The 20,157-nt window shown below is 43.0% G+C and overlaps 1 protein-coding gene across 1 annotated transcript in view; it reads left to right on the top strand.

Annotated features, from left to right (window-relative positions):
• Positions 1–20,157, top strand: part of LOC119184742 (glutamate receptor ionotropic, kainate 2) — a 197,196-nt gene that overhangs the window by 106,117 nt on the left and 70,922 nt on the right. The window contains exon 3 of the mRNA XM_075895843.1: positions 18,411–18,704. Within this exon, the coding sequence (XP_075751958.1) occupies positions 18,411–18,704 (294 nt within the window). The remainder of the gene's footprint in view (positions 1–18,410; positions 18,705–20,157) is intronic.

Below are 20,157 nucleotides of genomic sequence, written 5' to 3'. Positions count from 1 at the left end.
GAAGCTTGAGGGTGGTAATTTGAATATATTAGGTCTCAGTGAGGTTAGCAGGAAAGAGGAGGCCCGTACGGTGCTACATAATTGGCACGTTCTTTGCTATCGGGGCTTGGCTGACAGAAGAGAACTGAGAGTGGGGTTCCTAATTCACAGAAACATAGCTGGCAACATAGAGGAATACTATAGCATTAATGAAAGGGTGGTAGATGTTGTAATTGAACTGAATAAGAGATACGAGTTGAAAGTGCTACAGGCTTACGCGCCTACATCCAGCCATGATGACGCTTCAGTTGAAAGCTTCTTTGAATATGTGGAATTGGCAGTGAGTAATGTAAAAACACAATATACTATACTGATGGGCTACTTTAATGCAAAAGTAGATAAGAAAGAGGCTGAAGACGAGGCAGTAGGAGATTATGGCATCGGTACAAGAAATTTCAGAGGAGAGCTACTAGTACGATTGCCAGAGCGCTACAATTCACGGATTTTGAATACCTTCTACCAAAAACAAGGAAACCGTAGGTGGACTTCGAGGGACCCTAATGGCGAAAATAAAAACGAAATAGATTTTATAATGAGTGCACACCCAGGCATCGCGCAGAATGTGGCAGTGATTGGCAAGGTAGGATGCAATAACCACAGAATGATATGGTCTCTAATTTGCCTAGACTTGAAGAAGGCATGACAGACACGGATACGCATGAAGCCAATTAATAAGCTAGCACTGAGAGAGAAAGTACAGGAATTCAGAGTCTCACTTCGGAACAAATACTCGGCTCTTATTGAGAGAACCGACTTTAGCGTTGATACAATGAATGATATTCTGACGAGTATCATTACGGAGTGTGCAGTAGAAGTTTGAGGCACGGTAGTTAGACAGGACACTGGCAAGCTTTCCTAGGAAACGAAGAATCTCATTAAGAAGCCTCAAAGCACAAAAGTCTCATGTACAACAGACAAAATAGAACTGGCCGAGCTTTGAAAGTTGATTAATAAGCGTAAGGTATCCGATGTAAAAAGGTATAACATGTAGAGAATTGGACACGCTTTGAAAAACGGAGGAAGCATCAAAACAGTGAAGAGGAAACTCGGTATAGGTGAAAATCGGATGTATGCACTAAGAGACAAAGGAGGCAAAATAACTATTGATATGGATAGGGTAGTTAAAATAGCGGAGGTGTTTTACAGATATCTGCACAGTAGCCAGGACAACCACGACCTTTTTACTATAAGAACTTGCAGTAACCCAGATGACACCCCACAAGTACTGAAAGAAGAAATATTATAGGCGAATTAGAAGATATTTCACCATACATCAGTTTATTTCATTCGACCCAAGTGACCGCATGTATGTCCGTTGTGGTGTTTCAAAACGCTTGGTTAAAAAAATACAAATACTCAGTAATAGATAGTGATGTATTCACTGGATATTAGAAAAACTATACAGTATGAATTTTCAGCACGTAGAAACACGCACATGCGAACTAGGCTTGCAATCGTACAAACAAGTTTCCCACGCAATTGTTTGAAATCTCTGTGTCCAGGATGGTGCCCACTGGATGGCTTAAGGACAAGTTTATGGAACAGCAGATCTCTTTATAGTGCGGATAATGTATCGTAACCTTCCGTAAAATGCTTTCGTGCTTTGTAAACGGCCTACATGTTGTTATTATACCTTGGTTTCATATTTTCCCGAGCTGATACTACGAGTAAGGTCGCAAGCGTGCGGCGCTGCATTCATTCTCAAAATTGAAGTGGAGGTGTTTTTCTGCATACTCGTTTTAAAATTCACTTTGTCAGCCATAGTAATGATAAACGTGCCAGGTAGCTAATGAAGCACTACGCTGTGCGGCCTGTCAAACCTGTCATGTAGCGTTAGTGTCCTAAACAAAAAAATACTGTCTTAGTTGATTACACAATCTTAACGTTTGCGGCATCAAGTGATGCGAACGTCCGTGCAGAAGAGAAGTTCATTGACAACTGTAAAATTGCCAACCTGAAACATGCATTGCAGATTTAGGCATCTGTAAGAAGTTAGGTATCTCAAGTTAGGGTTGGCTCCTTATCACCAGCAGTTTAAAAGAGTAATGGGAAATCCGCGTGATGCTTGCCTTCTATCCACGATAATAATTACGAGTAAGCAACCGTCATTGTTAACTGAACATGGAGGCATAGGTAAAGTAGTGGCTATTAAGAATTTTACCTAACTCAGGCGTGCACAGCTCACCTCAGCTAGTGGGCAGCAGTAACATTTTTTTTTGCTAGGGAGGGCCATCACAAAAGAGAACGTAATAGCAGGAGAAAGAGGTTAGTTCGTACAAATTGTTAACTAATGTTGCCAATTTAAGAAAGAATTTCCCTATTTTAATATGTGCGTCTTTTTCTGAATGGTAGTTGGCATCATGGTTCCAACAACGCACACATACTAATCTTCAATATGACTACTGTCTGGGCTACGACTCCGAAGTACATCGTTATTCTTTCATGGCTTCGTTTCTGCACATAACGGACTAAGCGGGGGTTTTACAAAACAAATGTTTTACTATAGCCATGCTCAAGAGCGTACTTATCAGGAAAATAAAAATAATATATCAGACCGACAAAGTATTTTGCAGAGTAGATTGCGTGTCGGAGAACTCTGCCTTAGTCTATGCAAACACTATGCAAAACCAGCGATGTGATGTACGTTCATAGCAACCCCCAGCACTGCTACCACAATCATACCTATTTGTAATTGAGCTCAACCGTTGCTCGAACGGGTCTCCAATGTTTCTTTTCTTACGTTATCTCACAATCATCGTATCCCTTCAGTTCGTCCAGTTTTATTGCTCCAGATGTTACTTACTGACATTCTATGCGTTCTGACAAGTTTCGGCAACCATTATCTACTTAAAATCAGCCGCTCTTTTAACTCTTTTAGAGCTCGCGCAATTCAGTGAGCGTTCACGATTAACATCAGCCTCGATGCTACCAAAAAGTGAGTGACAAACGTCAGTGTTCACGTATAGCTTTCGTTGTACTTTGTTCCTCGATCATTTGATATAATTTTTGCATGACTTCAATTTCCATAGAAGTTAGTTTCTGCTGTGCGAGCGTAGCATTTCACGCAGAAGTATGCTGAGACTGCATTCATCATACTGCTATTTTATCTAGCACAGTGATTGTCTTTTTAGTATTTGTTCCCCCCTCTGCTATATTACTTCAGAATATTTCATTATTAGACTAGCAAGTGCGAATAACTTTGGCATAGGAAGGCTTTAAAGCTACTAATGCAGCCAGCAGGTAGTTTGTCATACTGCATATATGAAGCCTACAGAGATAACCTGCATTGTTGAAGTGTTATGCCGATCAACATAATTATTGACCTCCCCATCTGAAACACACACACATATATATAGTGTCTGCTATGGCTGTAGAAAACCATTTACTGCACCATCTGACGCCCAACACGCCCTCGCTCGAGACATTTTTCGGACTGCGGGGTTTTCGATTAGTCCGTGTTGCAATGACGAGCACAACAAAAAGGCACAACATGCAGTGCACCAATTCCGAAACGTTCTTGAATGGCCAGAAATTGCAGAATCGCTTCTTAATACACATATAGCCCGCACACGGTTGCAACGAGTGTTTCTGTATGAAACACCTGTTTCGCCGAGGTATAGACGAAGCGAGACGAATAGATCAGTCAACGGTCGTGAAAAGATGCGTGTACCAAAATAATATGCAAGTGTTGCCTGCTAGGAAAACTTGTCTTCATCTATAGAATTTTGCAGTACTTCAAATTTCAACCTTCGCTCTTCTCAATGACACTTCGCTGAATGTTTTAATAAAATGAGAGGCGTTTTCCCAATCATGCACAGCGAGCCACACTTTAACTGTTCCCCTAGTTAGACATGCTCTAATTCGGTGCCCTTGTGCTTACTGCATTCAGTAGAGCACACCAAGGTGCGCATCTCCGTTTGATGATACTGACGCCTAGGCTACACTTCAGACATGACAGAGGCAGACGTTTGTGGCCAGTATGCTCATGCGTCACCGATAAAGCTATCCGTTTTATTGAAAGTAGTCGATCTGCCTCACAAAATTTGGCTCGAATTCAATCAAGCAATGCTTCATCGCCAGCCATTAGGCAATTGCTTTCAACCGCATCAACTTCCACGTCGCGTGGAGCTTGAGGAGATTGATTTTCTTTATGGTGTTCATACGTATGTTTTCAAATGCGCGAATTTGAATTGCAGTATAAGTTCCCGCGTTTGTAGGTATATAAACAATAAACAGCATTTTGATGGGTGAATGCGCTATTTCGGTGTTTTTTTTTTCTTCATAAAAAACGGCGTGCCTGCGTTAAGAATACGCTGTCGTAAGAAGCGGGAAACGAGCCTGGTTATGAATATTATGTTTTTTGTTGTTTCACTACTTCCAAAAAGAATTTCTCGCAATATGTAGGCAGTGTTTGAAATAAAAGTATTTTGGAAATGTGAAAAATATTTTCATGTTTTATATTCGCCTAAAGTTTATGTTTAAGAAAATTAATAGTGTAGCAGCTTTTCGTATAACTGGCATTGTCCTTCGAATGAACTTCACATAAAAAATTATGATAGAACCAATTGTTTGATATATCTTACAATCGAAAAGATGTTTCCTTAAATATTTGCAGTGGTTTAATTGGCGAAGCTTGGATGTGACCGCAGTGTGCCTTCGATGTATAAGGTGCGGAAGGTGCAGGCGAAATTTCTTTACGTGCAAATTGTTACATGACGGTAACGATCGTCATGCATGCTTCAGCACGAAGCCTTTCCTGGCGATCCTGAATTAACTTCAAGCCGTCCAAGATGCCAAAATTATTACTGTAAATTGTGAAAAAAAGAAATTATTTTAATTTTGACTATGCTCTATTTTCTGGATTTCTAAAATGCATGACCACCTCGTTCCAGGTAGCTGATTTGTGCGGTAACGGCCTGACTCTTGTTCACTGACCATAACAGGTTTTAAGGGGCTTACGTAAATATGAGAGCCTCTCACTGGTCTTCAAATTAATTCTCTGAATCCGGTGCGCGTTCCTAGTTTAAAAAAGTAATGAAAGTACTATGTACAAGTTGCTCGCGCATTTTAGCACCATCAGGTGCTGTGTGTGGCATTAGTCCAGTAAAAAAGACTTCGATTCTCTTATGGAAGCCTGCGTTTCCATTGCGTGCATCAATGATCTATGCAGGTAGCTTCCGGCGTCGAGTCAGCTTCACCTGAAGGTGACCTGCAGTCATGGGCATGTCATCGCGTTTTTCCAGCTCGCGCTCTGAAGTGGCGACAGTAAATACTTCCTCTGCTTATTGATCTCCTGAATGCAAATTCTGAAACAAAAACATTCTTGATATCATTTTATCATTGCCCTACCTCCGACCTGCTTTTTACCTGCGTATGATGACTGCCTCGACATTTCCGGGTTTCCCAAAACTAGGATTTATCTAAATTCTCTTACCCCATGGATATATTTCATAATAGCCGTCTACATTAAACTATCGCGGTGGCTGTTGTTCTGATTGCGATGTTACCAGAATTTTTCGATGGCAGACAGCCCTGGTTGTCTGGCGCAAGTGATTGAATATGTGTTATACACAAGTCAATGAATGCGCAGAATGAGATTGTTAGAATACAAGCAAAATGTTTGTCATTCTCAAGCGTGTGTACAACTTTCACGCTGTTATTACAAGAAAATACCGAAACTAGCCACTCCTGGTTGATTAGTGCAGGGGATCCTCCTCAAAGCATAGTTTATTCATTGTAGATTTGAGCTGCGTTATAACAATAACAAGTATCTACGTCGTCATCTTCCTTTCGGAAGGCAACGCGCTTCGTAACGTACTGCCCCTTAGACCTATGCGCACTGAAATATTTCAAGTAGCTCAGTATTTCAAGTAACTTCACAATACACAGCACTACTTCAAAAAAGAACGACGTTGGAAAAGTTTCTCAGTATGCACAAAATTATATGAGAGAGTCATTGTTGGGGAAAGCTTTTTGCCCCGTGTGCTCGTTTGATGAGATCTTGCTGCGTGGTAATGGGTATCGAGCTACACTTTTCCTACAAACGATATCTACGTACTAGGCAGCGTCGACGGTCCGGGCGGGCTTTGCTCACGCCATCGACCTGAGTGCAATGAACTTAACCCTTTTGTGATATAGCAAAAAGGCTCTTTGATCTCAGACTGACTTTCACTGCTCATGCGTATTGTGCTCTGTTGATGTTTTCGGAGGTGCTTTACTTGTTTTCGGTTTCTGCGATTCCATGAAGCATTGTCAAGTCAGATGGAACTCCTCTTTTGTACTTCGCCAGCGCCCGGAGCTTCTCGTTCCAGCCCTGCCTTCACTTGACCAACGAGTTTTCATCTCGTCCTAATGGTTTGGTGGGTCGTATGGCTGCCAAAAAAAAAAAAACTTGTTCTTCAGTACCCTCGACCGATGAAGGGGCCGACGTGCCGACAAGCTTGCAAGCCCTCGTCAGAGGCTTAGAAAGAAGACATTCAGTGCTACTCTACCGAAAATGGGCTCTTTTTTGTTCTTCTTTCTGTAACGCGATGTCTGTTTCAGATGCGAAGCAGCTCTTTAACTTACGTGTGTGACACCGCACCTACGAGCGTCCATACGAACGCGCTGCCAAGCGTTCCTCTCCCCACAGGTGTTGGAGCGGTCCCAATTGGGTCACGCCACAGCTGCGCGTTGACGTCATGCTACCCTCTCACGCTTCCTCCGCAGGTGAGTGCTGACGTCGCCCTTTTCCTGATCTACAGCCCGATCGCAGCAACGCGCGCAGCTGCCGGTTTTTGCACAAGTTCGCAACGCACTCTCTCTTCACTTTCTCTACCGCCAGAAACGCTCTAGAGCACGTCGACTGGAAACACTCTTCCAGCTAGTTTATCTTTGATGAAATTTCACGAAACCTAAATTACCTCTTGTGTCTGGGTTTCAAACGAACGTTTGGTCAACTAAACGCTACACCATGTTTCGCTTCAAACCATTCTCCCTGCACCGGAATTGATGCCCGTTTCAACCGCGCCAACACCGTTCCCACGCTGCTGTTTCGCATCCCGTCAGGGTAAAAAATATTATTTTAACACCAATTTAGTCCCACATTTGTTTTTTCCATAAGCGGTTGTGAAGAGGACCTTTTATTATAATATTTCTCGCTTGATTCGTTGAAATCAATAAACACCATCAAGATTTTAGAGTGCCTGGGTGAACCTCATCTATAGGAACAGTAAAAGTGGTGCACAGCAACAGCGGCTGAAATGTCGATTTGTGAGAGAAACCCACGACCAGTTATTTTAAATTTGGTTAGTGTAATTTCAGTTTGGTAATCAGGTACATTGTGGAAAACAAGTTCCCCTCCTGAACACGTCAATTTGAGGCAATGTGTAATAGCATTTCAAATACTAAACAGAACAATAGAGATAGGTGCACTATGCTGCGCCAGTATTTAACAATATCACCCACTGATATCAATAACTTCATAGTGAGTTTCCCGCCTTCACCTTTAAAACTTTTTCATGCCTTAACCCCGCGCAGGGTGACATACCAATTCTTTCAGGCTGGTCAAAATCCCTGACTTTCCTTTATCTCCTGCTCTTTTCTGGTTCTTTGCCATGAGTAAAAAATCTGCACACAATATCCTTCGCAAAACACGTTCAAGCAATCACTCTATGGCACTTTGGGCATTAGTATAAGTGAAACTTTTGTGTCTTCAATAATTAGGTGGTGACATCGTACGCGAAAGAGCTGCGGCCGGCCAGTGTACACAAACGCGATCTCATAAACTGCGCTGTTCATTGAATTAAAGACGAGAGTCTTTCTTGGGGACCTTCGACGCAAAAAATTTGTCTCTCTGTCTATCTGTCTGTCTGTACATTTGTCTGTTTTTCCACTCTTACCGGCATCGGGTACTTGAAACGGCCGACCCCATCCGCAGCGACCACCAATGCTGCTCAAGGCTGAGCGTTCATGCTTGTGCAATTGTCAATTAAAAAGCAATTATTGCGCATGTCTGGGGCACCATAACAACACGCATATATTCTGCATATGAATCTCTTATAAGAAAACGGATACATATGTAATTATGAGGACCGTAGCGCTTATCCCGCTACGCTTACCATGTAACGCTTGCACGGAAAGGGGAGTGTTTTCAACGCTTTGCTACGACGAGATGGTGGTGGAACTTACACGTCGCCTCGCGTTCTACACCTTATCACCTCTGAGACAGGCGCAGATGGCCACGCACTTTGTTTTCCAAAAGAAACTGCGAGATGGTGCTCATGTCTCACGTGTGACGTGACTTTACGCGCTCGTTCGCCTCCGCTGCACGCTCGAGGCACTCTAACGCAGTGCCTCCGGAATACCATTCACCGATTTCCTTGCGCAGAACATCAAATAAATGTTTTGTTCACTCTGTTCACACGCGAGACTATCATCTTTCGACATTTGCAGATTACATGCAGGTACTAGGCCAATTTTTGTTTGTATATGACGTTTTACAGTAACTGCCGTTCTTTCAATGGTGGGCTTGTCAGTGATCGGCCATTTCTTATAAGGCAATAGGACCTCCAATTAAGGTAATTTGTCATTCCACGTGGGGACATTTAATTGTTGCCCGGATATGACCGCATGACTGCCTTTGTTGCCTGCAGCAACGAAGTGTTCTACTGAAGGAATGTCAATGAACATGCCATTCCCGGTACGTAGGGAGAAAGACGTTAGGATGAACCATAACGATGCGAAAGAAAGCACGGATGACTTCATACGATGAGGTCAACACATGTCGTCGCACGAAGACGTCTTTAACTAATGTCGTGAATCGGCCGAAGGTGGGCTCGTAATGAAGGCTGCGTACAAAACCTAAATGAAGCTCTGTGCTTTGCCACCTGCTTCGCCACGTTCGTTCGCCTTAGATGCGATGTCCGAGCGGGTTTGGTGGCAAATGTGATGGACATTAAATGAATGAGCGGTAATGGTTGACGAGAGTGAAAAAGCAGACCAGTAGATGGGCTAACGCTACTAAGGACTATTTCTGTTCGTCATACCTATACTTTCACGATGTGGCGCACGCGTGCATTACATTGGAAGCAGAAAAGAAAATGATACAGAAAACTAATTGCAATAAAAACGTGTCGTGCAAGAAGGTTCAAATGATAGCTGCGCATGTCGAATGAAGCCATGAAAAATTTTAAATTCCGAAGAATACAAGGGCCCCGCAGCCTCACTTGTACATACAGCAACGTTCTTAAAAGAAGACATATTTAAAGTAAACCAAGAGCTGTCCTTCTGTTTGTATAGTATTTCAGTACAGCGGAAAATCAGTTCGCACCCACATGCAGAATAATGCATCACATGTTTCGGGCTTTCCAATGTACCTTTTTTTTTTTCTCAGGACATGCGAATAGAGTAGACTACTCTAATAGAGCAATCCTCAAAAGTCTCTGTTGGCCTGGTGCAGCATTGTCATTTGCTTCAACGCAGGTCTGATACCAAAGTTTTTGTAGCTTATTACAGGCAGAGAAAACAAGAGGTGCTTCGTGCTATTTTCCACCTTCCTGAAGCCGTCCGACAATGTGTGCAAGAACACTGCCTTCCCTGTGAATGTACGAGTGCGAGCCCATACCCTTCATTTTCCGTGTTTGACTATCTGAAATAGCGACTTCGTAACTTACCCAATGACATTCGGAAGGGAGTCTATTGCCAAAAGACGAGTTACTTGGCCATCGAAGCTTTCCTGGATGTGATATGACCTTATTTTCCGAGAACAAAGTTCAATCCCTATGCAACCATTTCTTTTTTAATGAGCTTTTGGTAAGCCCATTCAAAAGTCAGTAATATCTCTGTTACACAGCACTTTTCATGGCATTCGTTTCGAATGTCATTGGGCGTTAATGTCATTTTTGTTACTGCTACGCGAGCACAGGGAATGACAATCGTCCGTTGAATTTGTTCACTGAACTAATGGAAGCGTGACATGTGTACTCCATCAACAGGCGCTACGCAAGAGATTACGACACCGACATCTTAAAGCAACTGTAGTCGATATTAGGATGTTAATGAAAGTTTGTTGTTTACTTTTCGGCCACATTTTATTGTACGCAACGTGATAGTGATAGCACTTTGTATAGCGTTATTCTTTTCCAGGCTCCGACTAGACTCGCTGTAGCGGAATTCACATGCACGCGTAGCACACTCATTTAGGGAGAATATTTTGAAGCCAATTTTTAAGGAAGCACCACAGTTATCTGCTAATTGCCGACAAAATTGAAGCTTGATGCGCAGCCAACGTAAACGAATTGGTATGTTGGCGCATGCAGCTCCAATCACCTCGTCCTCTGTGATATTTTATTTCAATGGCGAGCTTGAGGTGCTTCAGTCGGTTATGGTGCTTCTTTAGCCGCAGCTGAATGAACAATTAATGCTCGTTTGCACTGATTGTCGTTCATCGCAGTCGAAAATTCATGAATGTTGTCCTGGTTCCAAATATTGTTGACTGCAAGTTGTGAGCAGCTTTAAGTTAGTCTTACTTTTGATATATATGAGGATTTTTCGTAATGATGCCCCTTTATCACGTAGCAGTAAATTTGAAGTAGCCGTACAATGTTATGTAAATTTTCGTTATCACAGCAGGTTGCCGATAAGCGTTGACATGAATTTCGAATGTCATTTCACATCGCCGTGTAGACCACGAATGCAAGACTGCTATGACATCAGTTTTGATTGTCATTTGCTGCAAATGACATGAAACGTATCGTGTGCCGGGGTATAGTTCTTTACAGAAACAAAAAAGGTATGCGTTGCAAGCAAAATACTCACGGAATGGCAGGTTTTATTATCGAAATTCGATCTCATTGTAGTCGGGACTCTCATGCGTGAAACAAGCCGCAATTCAAAACAATAAAGTATTTAAATTATCCTGCACAGTGTAATACAGAAAATAAAGAGTGGGTGTGGCTAAAAGCAGTGAAAATATATCACATCAACCTATTTAAATACTTATTAAACCAGCCCCTATGAAATGCAGCATGCGATGAAGGCCAAGAAGTAAAGAAAACGGCAGCTGTGACTGATATTTGTTTTTTATCTGTTTGCTTTACGGTTTTAATGCAATGTACCGTTGGCGCAACACCATGGAAGTGTATTCAAACTAGGTGAGTGGGACGAAAACCATGAGTTGTGAGTAGCGGCAGTCTTCCGGCTTCTCTCATTTTCTCGCTTGTCTATTTTGAGTGTTTTGTTATTGTTTTTTATGTTCACTGATAGTCAACTAGCGTTCTATTTTGTTGGTGGACACTGAGTGTGTGAACGCCCGAGAATCAGCATGCTTATAAATAACTACCAGGACAGCAGAAGCGGGAGTACACGCCCGTCAGCTCCGCTGATGACCCTGTAGATTCCCAGAATGAAATGGTAAATTTCTAAAGCAGCACTAATATCAACATCCTCTGTTTTACATTTAGGAAGCGGTGCACAGCATGCTTTTTTTGCCTATCTTTGCGCTCATGGTTCTACTTTTCCGAGCATTTCACTGGCCCAGCAACTTCTGTTTTAACGACCCCGCTTATATTTTGATAAATCTGGCTGTGTTCTCTGTGATGTCAGTGTCCATTAAAGAGCACGAGATGGTTGAAAATTCTGCAGCTTTCAATTGCGGCGTCCCTTATAATCTTATTGATGTTTTCAAACGTAAGCCCTTGGATATTGCATTATCGTGTTAAAGCATTTTATTTAGACAGCTAATATAGTTTTGTTTAGTGGATTGGTATAAAAATATAGTCGTGTTTGCAATACACGTAGCAGCCTGTGATCTGAGTGAAACGTAACTCAGCGGGAAAAATCATTACTTGAAGCCACTGACTTGTCTTGAATGTTTGTAACCATGTGTTTTTTTTTTTACTTTTCGTCTACAAATGGCCTTGCAGCAACAGCATACACCGCACTAAGTACTTCTACCTTCCACTTATCACCACATATCTTATTTGCACGCTCATCTCCTAATTTCATTCTGTATTATCGGCTGAAAACAGAGAAGTAGAACATGAAGCACAAGCCCCAAGGAAGAGCGAAAGAAGCTGGAGTCAGCAACTCTAATTTAGGGCCGAGAAAACAATAATCCACGCAGCCTGTATTTTTATTAACTGCCTTGCAAAAGCGAACACCTGTAAGCATAAAGAAATTAAGGGCTATTGCGTGTTCGACACACAGAATCACGTGACACGAGGAAAAAAATAAATATTCATATCAGTGAGGGTGACATTTATTTTTAAGTATTTCTTCTGATTCATCTCATAGCTTTTGCCATATGCCGAATTCGCAGATATACTCGACACTTGAGCCGTTGACGTCTATTCAGTGCAATTTTATGCGCTATTTTTTGATGTTCAAATGAGGCTGTCGCGTAAGGATCTTGCTGATCAAATATGTTCGCTTTATTTTCTTGAGTTGTTCAGGGGTGCTTCAACAACTCACCGACTTCACGCTTTCCGAGGCCTCCTTTTTATTATTCTGCGCCTAGGCGCCATCGATCTGCGGCTGTAGCAGCGCAGCATGCGGATGGCCTGATGAGATTCCGCGACCACGCAATCTTGGCGGAACATCCGCAGAAACGCTTTTCTTTGTCTTTTTCTCTCCTTCGGAAACGCAGCGTCTCGGTTTGTTCGTTGCGGTTAACTTTGTTTTATCGAGCCTTGGCAACGAGTCATGCTTCGGCAGCACATATTTTCTTGTGCGCGTTTTCTTCGAGTTTTGAGATCGCTGTTTCGAGCGTGTAGCCCTCCACTTGTTGATTGATTGATTGATATGTGGAGTTTAACGTCCCAAAACCACCATACGATTATGAGAGACGCCGTAGTGGAGGGCTCTGGAAATTTCGACCACCTGGGGTTCTTCAAGGTGCGCCCAAATCTCAGCACATGGACCTACAGCATTTTCGCTTCCATCGAAAATGCAGCCGCCGCAGCCGGGATTCGGTCTCGCGACCTGCTGGTCAGCAGCCGAGTACCAAAGCCTGTAGACTACCGCTACGGGGCAGCCCTCCACTTGTGTTGTCCCTTTCTCTGTCTTCAGCAGGGAACTTCAGCTGAAAAAGAAATGCCATGCCACAAACGCAGAAGCATCAAAACCTTTGAAGAGTTTTTTTTTTTTTGTGAAAACTGCCTACCTTGAACTAGTTCGCGAAGGGTCCATCCAGTTTCCGCATCTCCGACAGGCGAACTTGCTTCGTTCTGACAGTGGGAAGATAAAATACGCAGTGGTTCAAAGGGAAAGGGTCGCAACAATAAAGTGAAATTAAATGAAGCTCGAGCTATTTGAAAATGTGTACGTTTGCTGTCTAAATCATGGTAGCCTTTGAGTATAAAAATTAGCGCGGTTACAATGGTGTGCTTCCGAAAACTTTACGGACAAGGAGTCGACCGGTTCTGTTTACGTAGCTATATTACTATAAAGCACCTAAAGTGCGTTGTATATAGGGTGTTTGTATATAGGCCGTTTCTTTAGGTACGCAAGAGATATCTAATGTACAGTCTTTGTGTTTGGGTGTGGGTGTCGTGTGTGCGTTTTAGTTCACTGCTTATGTTTAGGGTTATACCTCATGGTCATGGAGATATATAGTATAGCAGCTTATTGGAGCATGTTAAGTTTGTCAGCGCAAACTACTATTGTGTTAGTTTAAGGTTTCATTTTGTTTTAACTAAATTTTACAGAGATGAGGCTGATTATACCACAAATACTCTGTTTCAATAGGCTATGCAGTGGAAGTAAAAAATTATTTGATTCTATATGTGGGGTCTAACATCCTAATACCACCATGTGATTATGAGAGACGCCGTAGTAGAAGGCTCCGGAAAGTTCGACCACCTTGTGTTCTTTACGTGCACCCAAATCTGAGCACACGGGCCTACAGCACTTTCGCCTTCATCGAAAATGCAGCCGCCGCAGCCGAGCTTTGGTCCCGCGACCGGCGGGTCAGCAGAAAGAAGGAAAAAAATAGTGGTCGGCACTCGGTCGATGCGTCAACATCTCCTTGCATGACATCTATAAATAAGTGGTCCTACATAAAAAAAGAAACACGCCTGATCTCTTTTTGTCAAAATTGGTATAACATGAAAGTAAAACGCGTCTCCACAGACGCAGTTGAGTGCTTATTGAGCGTTCTTTCATAGCAACATCGAAGAAATGAATGCCACAGCCACACATTGTAATATGAAAGGAGAATAGCAAGCAGCTTGAATTTCGCAGCACGCACCTCAAGCACAAAGCACGCACGCATAGAACATATATATATATACATATATACATACACACAGAGAGAGAGAGAGAGAGAGAGAGAAGAGAGGGAGGACGATGGTGGAATAAACACTTTCACAGCTCGACTTCTTACTTCGTGTGTCAGCAGTGTGCTCCTTTGGTAAACGCGGTCGTGGCAGCCAGCGAAGTGACCTTCAGGATCTTGTTAACCACTGTACCTTCAAAGCAAACTTGTGGTGGAAGCATAAGGCATACAAAGCGCCAGAATCAGGTAAAGGCGTGCTCACGATACTGCACCCTGAGGAGGCGCGTGCGCGTCACAATAGGTAAAGCGACGATCTTTAGAGCGCGCCAAAGCGCGAATTATGCAACCTTTCACTACAGATGACCAATATGTGCTGAAGTTGCTAAGCACTGAGAACCGCCAATTATATAATGTAGATAAATAATTCGCCGTTAGGAAGCTGCACAACCCGTTGCCCATAAATACCTAATTTTGTCGTTCTTGCTCTTTTCTTACAGGATGACGCATTTCGTGTATTTTCTCTGTCCGTCTACGTATTTTAGGGGCGAAGCTTCTTATGTTGTTGGTCTCTCGCAGTAGTAGCAGCTACTTCTAATTAGTTTTAGGAATTTCTCACAAGACGGCGTTGTGTGTATCTGTCTTCGTAAATAATGTCATTACACGTCGTCAGTGGCTTTAGTATAAAAACTCACAGCATATCCACGGATTGAATGATGAGTGGGGCGAAGCGTCTGTCCGCCCGTCGCAGACAGACAGAGTAGACAGACAGACGGATGGACGCTTCCTCCCTCTCATCGTCATTTACTCCGTGGATATGCTGCGATTTCCTTTTCAAACGCGATACTCAAAGCTAATATAATGAGTGTAAAACACTGTTATTCATGGACAGTCATTGGATCCAGTGAAACAACTTTATTAGACTCACAATAGGCGCGAGTTATGTCTACATTTACTGGAAAAATTATTTCACTAATTCTAAGGATGCACCATAATTACAGAGCAATGAATAATTGACAACACCGCGTTGTGACCACGACTGAACAACATTTCTAATACTTGATTTGTTTTGCCTTTTGTCTGCATTAAAAAACGGTAGTTGTTGTATTGCACATCGAAATACGTAGTGCTATCGTTTCAAAATATTAAGAGAGGCTCAGGCTCTCCATAGCAATTTATCTGTATTGTGGCGGTTCTCAACCTCTACATACGTGTTTTGGTAGCCAGAGGTAATCGAATCGCTATCCATTCAAAGGGAAATCGCATTTGCCTCACGGTGTTTGGAAGGCCTAGTTAGCGCCCAATTAGGCGTTTAGATCTGTAAGTCGTAGAAACGGTGGCGCCGAGCTCATTAGGGTAATTGAAAAGCAATTGGCAAATGTGATTATATTATCGGTAGATCGCAAGTCACTGCTCTCACTGCAGTGTGGTCATATTCGGGGATAGATGGCAATGTTGTTTCATTAAAGGAGCAGTGACATTCACTTGGCGCATGTCACGTCTTTTGCATCACCGCGTGTAATTATCGATTCCATATACGATTTGGTACTAACATTACAAAGGGGGACAAATAAGTTATGTTTAATATTGACTAGTACTGAACCTGATTCAAAACGAGTGCTAAGCCCGCCAATTTTCAGCGCCTCAAGCGCTGCCAAGGGGTCACCTACCGTGGTCACGCCCTATATGATTACGTGGCCACACGATATCGGAACGCGATTTCCAGTCGACACTTCGTCTGCTCGGCGTGCACAAGTATAAGCATGCCTTCGACTCCCACTTTCCCTTTGTCGTCGCCGACGTCACCTGCGTGCACAAACGATGCAAATACTGAGGAATAAGGAATTTCGGCGATTTTCAGATCTATCATTTCTGATCATTTTCTGTTCGATTGTCTCTTTAGCAGTATTATTACTATCCACCTAAACCAAATTAACCCTGCTCTACGATGTTTTTAGTAATCTCTTTTAGATATATTACCATAAGAGGTCGCGGCTATATACGTTGTTCAGCTAACCTACAATCAAATCTTTCGACCCGCCTAAATCGGCACTCTGAACATTAGCATATGCCAAGACCGCGCACAAATTGTGGTTTTGAGACTTTGCGTTATTGCTCGCCGAATACACTAAATAAATTAGGAATTACATGAGAAGATGTTCGCACGCTCTGTAATACTTATTTTTTAAAATTTGTTTTGTTATTTTATATGTGTAGTATTATTTTATGTTTGCATACTTATTTCTTCCATTGTATAGCATGTGTGTTTCTGGTTTGTACAAGCTTGTATATCTTTTTGTTTCGATGCAAAGCGTGTACATTGCTGGCTTAAACTGCCTTGTGCTTTACTTCGTTTTTGCCGTTTTGTTGCCCCAGTGATCATGGAAATATTGGGCTTTGTCATCAGGTTGTTCTTATACAGGTCTTTTGTGCCTGTCCCATTCACTTACTGTACAACTGAACGTGGTAAATAAACTCAACTCAACACCGGACAGAGCGACGACGAAGCTGATGAAGGCGCACGCTTTGGCAACACTGGCTGGTGAGACATATGAACGCTGCCTGCGTGATGCTCGTTCGCGATGACAGTAGCTTCAAATATTCACAGTGGTGCTCAAGACTCCATTAGTTATCCTGTGAAGCGGCAAACGAAAATCCAGGATTCACACAATCGCGCTGCACAAACCAAGCAAAACAAAGCAAGTGCAACCGTTGCTAGACAGCCAGGCGTCGTCGCCATACGGCACCACATCTATAGACACCGCGATGACAACACTAAACCTGTCGACGTCATCGCTGCTCACTCATCGTCACTTTGCACCTGAGGCGTAGCCCTGGAGCTCACTGAACACGTCAAAATACTACCGATGTCTCACGGCAAAGAACGGACCGATGAGCCTTGCACGCCGATTGCGCTCAAACTAGACTAGCTACCACGTAACGGACGTGACTCTTGCTTTGCTAAAAAAATCGCACATCCGACGTGCAGTGGGAATCAATGATACGCGAAGCACGAATGAGGAAGGTTCATATGTCACTTTAACGTCAGTACAACGTTACGAGGCGGATGTAAATTGTGCTGTACATGACTTCCATCTGACGGTTGTCATGATTGAACGTGTCATTTACCTTCGTCGTCTATTCACATCACGTGGTACCAAGTTTGGTATATGTGAAGCTAGTAAAATGGCCACGAGCACGCTATGAGCGTAGCATGTAGTCATGTTTTACATGACACGCACCTCATTATTATCACGTTTGGACGTGTTATTTACCTTTGCAGTCCATTCACGTCACTTATTACTTAATTTTGTATATGTGAAGCCAGCAAAACAGCCGCGAGCGCATTATGAGCGTGGTATGTTGTCGTGTTCTTAGATGACACGCTAGTTATGTTTATCATGTTTGCACCAGTCATATATCTTGTTCATCTAATATTGTCACAAAACACCAAATTTGGTTTATGTGAAGCTAGCGAAACGACGGCGAGTGCGCCATGAGTGTGGCGTGTAGTCATGACCTACATGAGAAGCATGTCATGATTTGCACGTTAGGGCCCGCCACTTGTGTTCGCCATGTATTCATGTCACACCATACCACTTTTGCAACATGTCATATGAACGAAACCATCGCAATATAAGAAAGGCCATGAAATGTAAATCAAGATATTCATGACATATATGTCTTGATTTTTATGTTATGACTTGTCACTTTTGCTCGTCATACATTCATGTGGGAGTAGCTGGGTGACGCGTGGCGGCATCAGCGTCTGTACTAGACCACAATAAAGTTGTCCTCACTGACTCACTCACTCATGTTATGTCATACCAATTTGGGTATCGATGTCATTATCGAAACGGCCAGGAGAGTTAAAGTCGTAGGCTGCTAGATAGATAGATAGATAGATAGATAGATAGATAGATAGATAGATAGATAGATAGATAGATAGATAGATAGATAGATAGATAGATAGATAGATGAAATAAAGGACAGATATATGGACCAAGGCATAGTGGGACCTATGCGTTGTCTTTCTGCACAACATAACTTTAACCACCTGGTGCTTGCATTCATACAAGTCCCTAGTAACTCAAACGTCTTTCGCCTTTATTCTCTGCAGCTTGCAAGCTCCTGTCGATGGGTGTGATGGCCATCGTGGGACCGAGTTCGGGCCCCGGTTCAGCTGCCGTGGATGCCGCGTGCAAGCGATCACGCGTCCCCCACCTCGTTACTCGTGCGCCTGGAAGCGGCATCAGCGACGGCGACGCCAGCACTGACGGAGACGGCGGCGGTGACTCGTCCTCCATCTCAATCCGACTGTCGCCTCGGCGTGCCCACCTAGGATCGGCAATCAAGGGACTCCTCGACGCGAAGGGCTGGAAGTCGTTCACGCTCGTCTACGAAGACAGTCTCAGTAAGTGGCACCCTGTTTTCCTAATCATATATTTTTTTAAGGAGTGTGTGGTAGTATGAAATTTATGGCAGCAGCCAACTTCACAAATAAAATAAAAGCTGGCTACACGAAAAACACGTTAGCCGCTACTATATGTTCCCATTCGACCACTTATTGTGGATTAAAGCAAGAAAGCAGAACAAGGTGGATTGCTAGAAATTTTAAAAACATATACGTTTCAGTGCACTACACGGAAGCCTTGTTATGGATAAAGCTCCCGTTTGTGGCCCCCAAACCTAATTTGCGCATTTAACCTTGGTCGGCTTTTTTTTGTTTTATACCACTATGTTTTTTCCCAACCAAACAGAATTCCGTAACACACCTGACTATGAAAATCATCGATTGCGTATACATTATCAATTATAGTTTATAGATAATAGGGAGCAGCAGGAAAATAATATAAGCAAATCAGGTAACACTTCAGGCGTTAATTCACAATGACCTTGTATTGTAGGATCATTAGACTTGAAGAAAAAAATTGGAGAAACTACACAGTAGTGGAAAAGCTGACGAATCTGGAAGGCCTGTGGCCCTTAACGTCTTCCGACTGCTTTTGTCTGTGCACGTCAGCGCGACCTTAGCAGAGTTCGCGAATACGAAAGACGGCCGGACGAATGACACAAGTGGAAAGGTATCAGCCCAGGTATACACACTTCTCTTCTTGCAGTACTTGTGCCTCTCCTCCTTGCACTGAAGAAGCCGCGCACAAAAACACGGACACAGGAAGGAAAACATTGCTAACTGTTTAACAAGCTAGGCAGTGCAACGGAGGTGATATATATGTACTTGCTTTTCTTTCAAACACACTGTTGTTGCGAGTAGGTACCCGTGCTGTTAGGATCTTTCTCTTCTTGTTTCCGGCTTTGTGTGTGCGCCTTGTCAAGTCTAAATGCGAATGAACACTAACTACAGCCGAATTATTTGTGCTATTGTATCTCTCAGACCCTTTTCAGCCAGGTTAACTTCGCAATTTCATTACCAATATTTTTCTACTGCTTACAATTATTTGTTTTTTCCCCTCTCAAGTCTATACAGCAACGTTCAATTCTTTTTTTCACTTTTGGTGTATTCAGTTTAACAAGACTATCAGCAATGCTCAGCGCGGACCACGTCTCAGAGTACAGAATGTCTAAAATTTGCTTCCCCATGTGTATACCGCTTACAAAGCCAGCCCTGTGGCACAATACGATACCGTGGCTGCAGTCCGGGTTCCATACTTCCCAATGGGCCCGCCAAGCAAGCTTCATTATAACGTGGACTCATTACTAGTAGCATTGATCTCAACGTGGCAAGACTTTCGTCTGCTGGCGAAAATCCGTCCTCTTTCCCCGTTTTGTGACGTGATCAGCTCCAAGGAGGTGCGACTGCGTGCTTCTCAATAAAGTAGCGACAGAAAAAAGTGCGAGGAACAAAC

Source organism: Rhipicephalus microplus, chromosome 5 (genome assembly GCF_043290135.1).
Source record: "Rhipicephalus microplus isolate Deutch F79 chromosome 5, USDA_Rmic, whole genome shotgun sequence".
Taxonomy (NCBI): domain Eukaryota; kingdom Metazoa; phylum Arthropoda; class Arachnida; order Ixodida; family Ixodidae; genus Rhipicephalus; species Rhipicephalus microplus.
The sequence above is the reverse complement of the archived record's forward strand: the minus strand, read 5'-3'. Positions and strand labels throughout refer to the sequence as shown.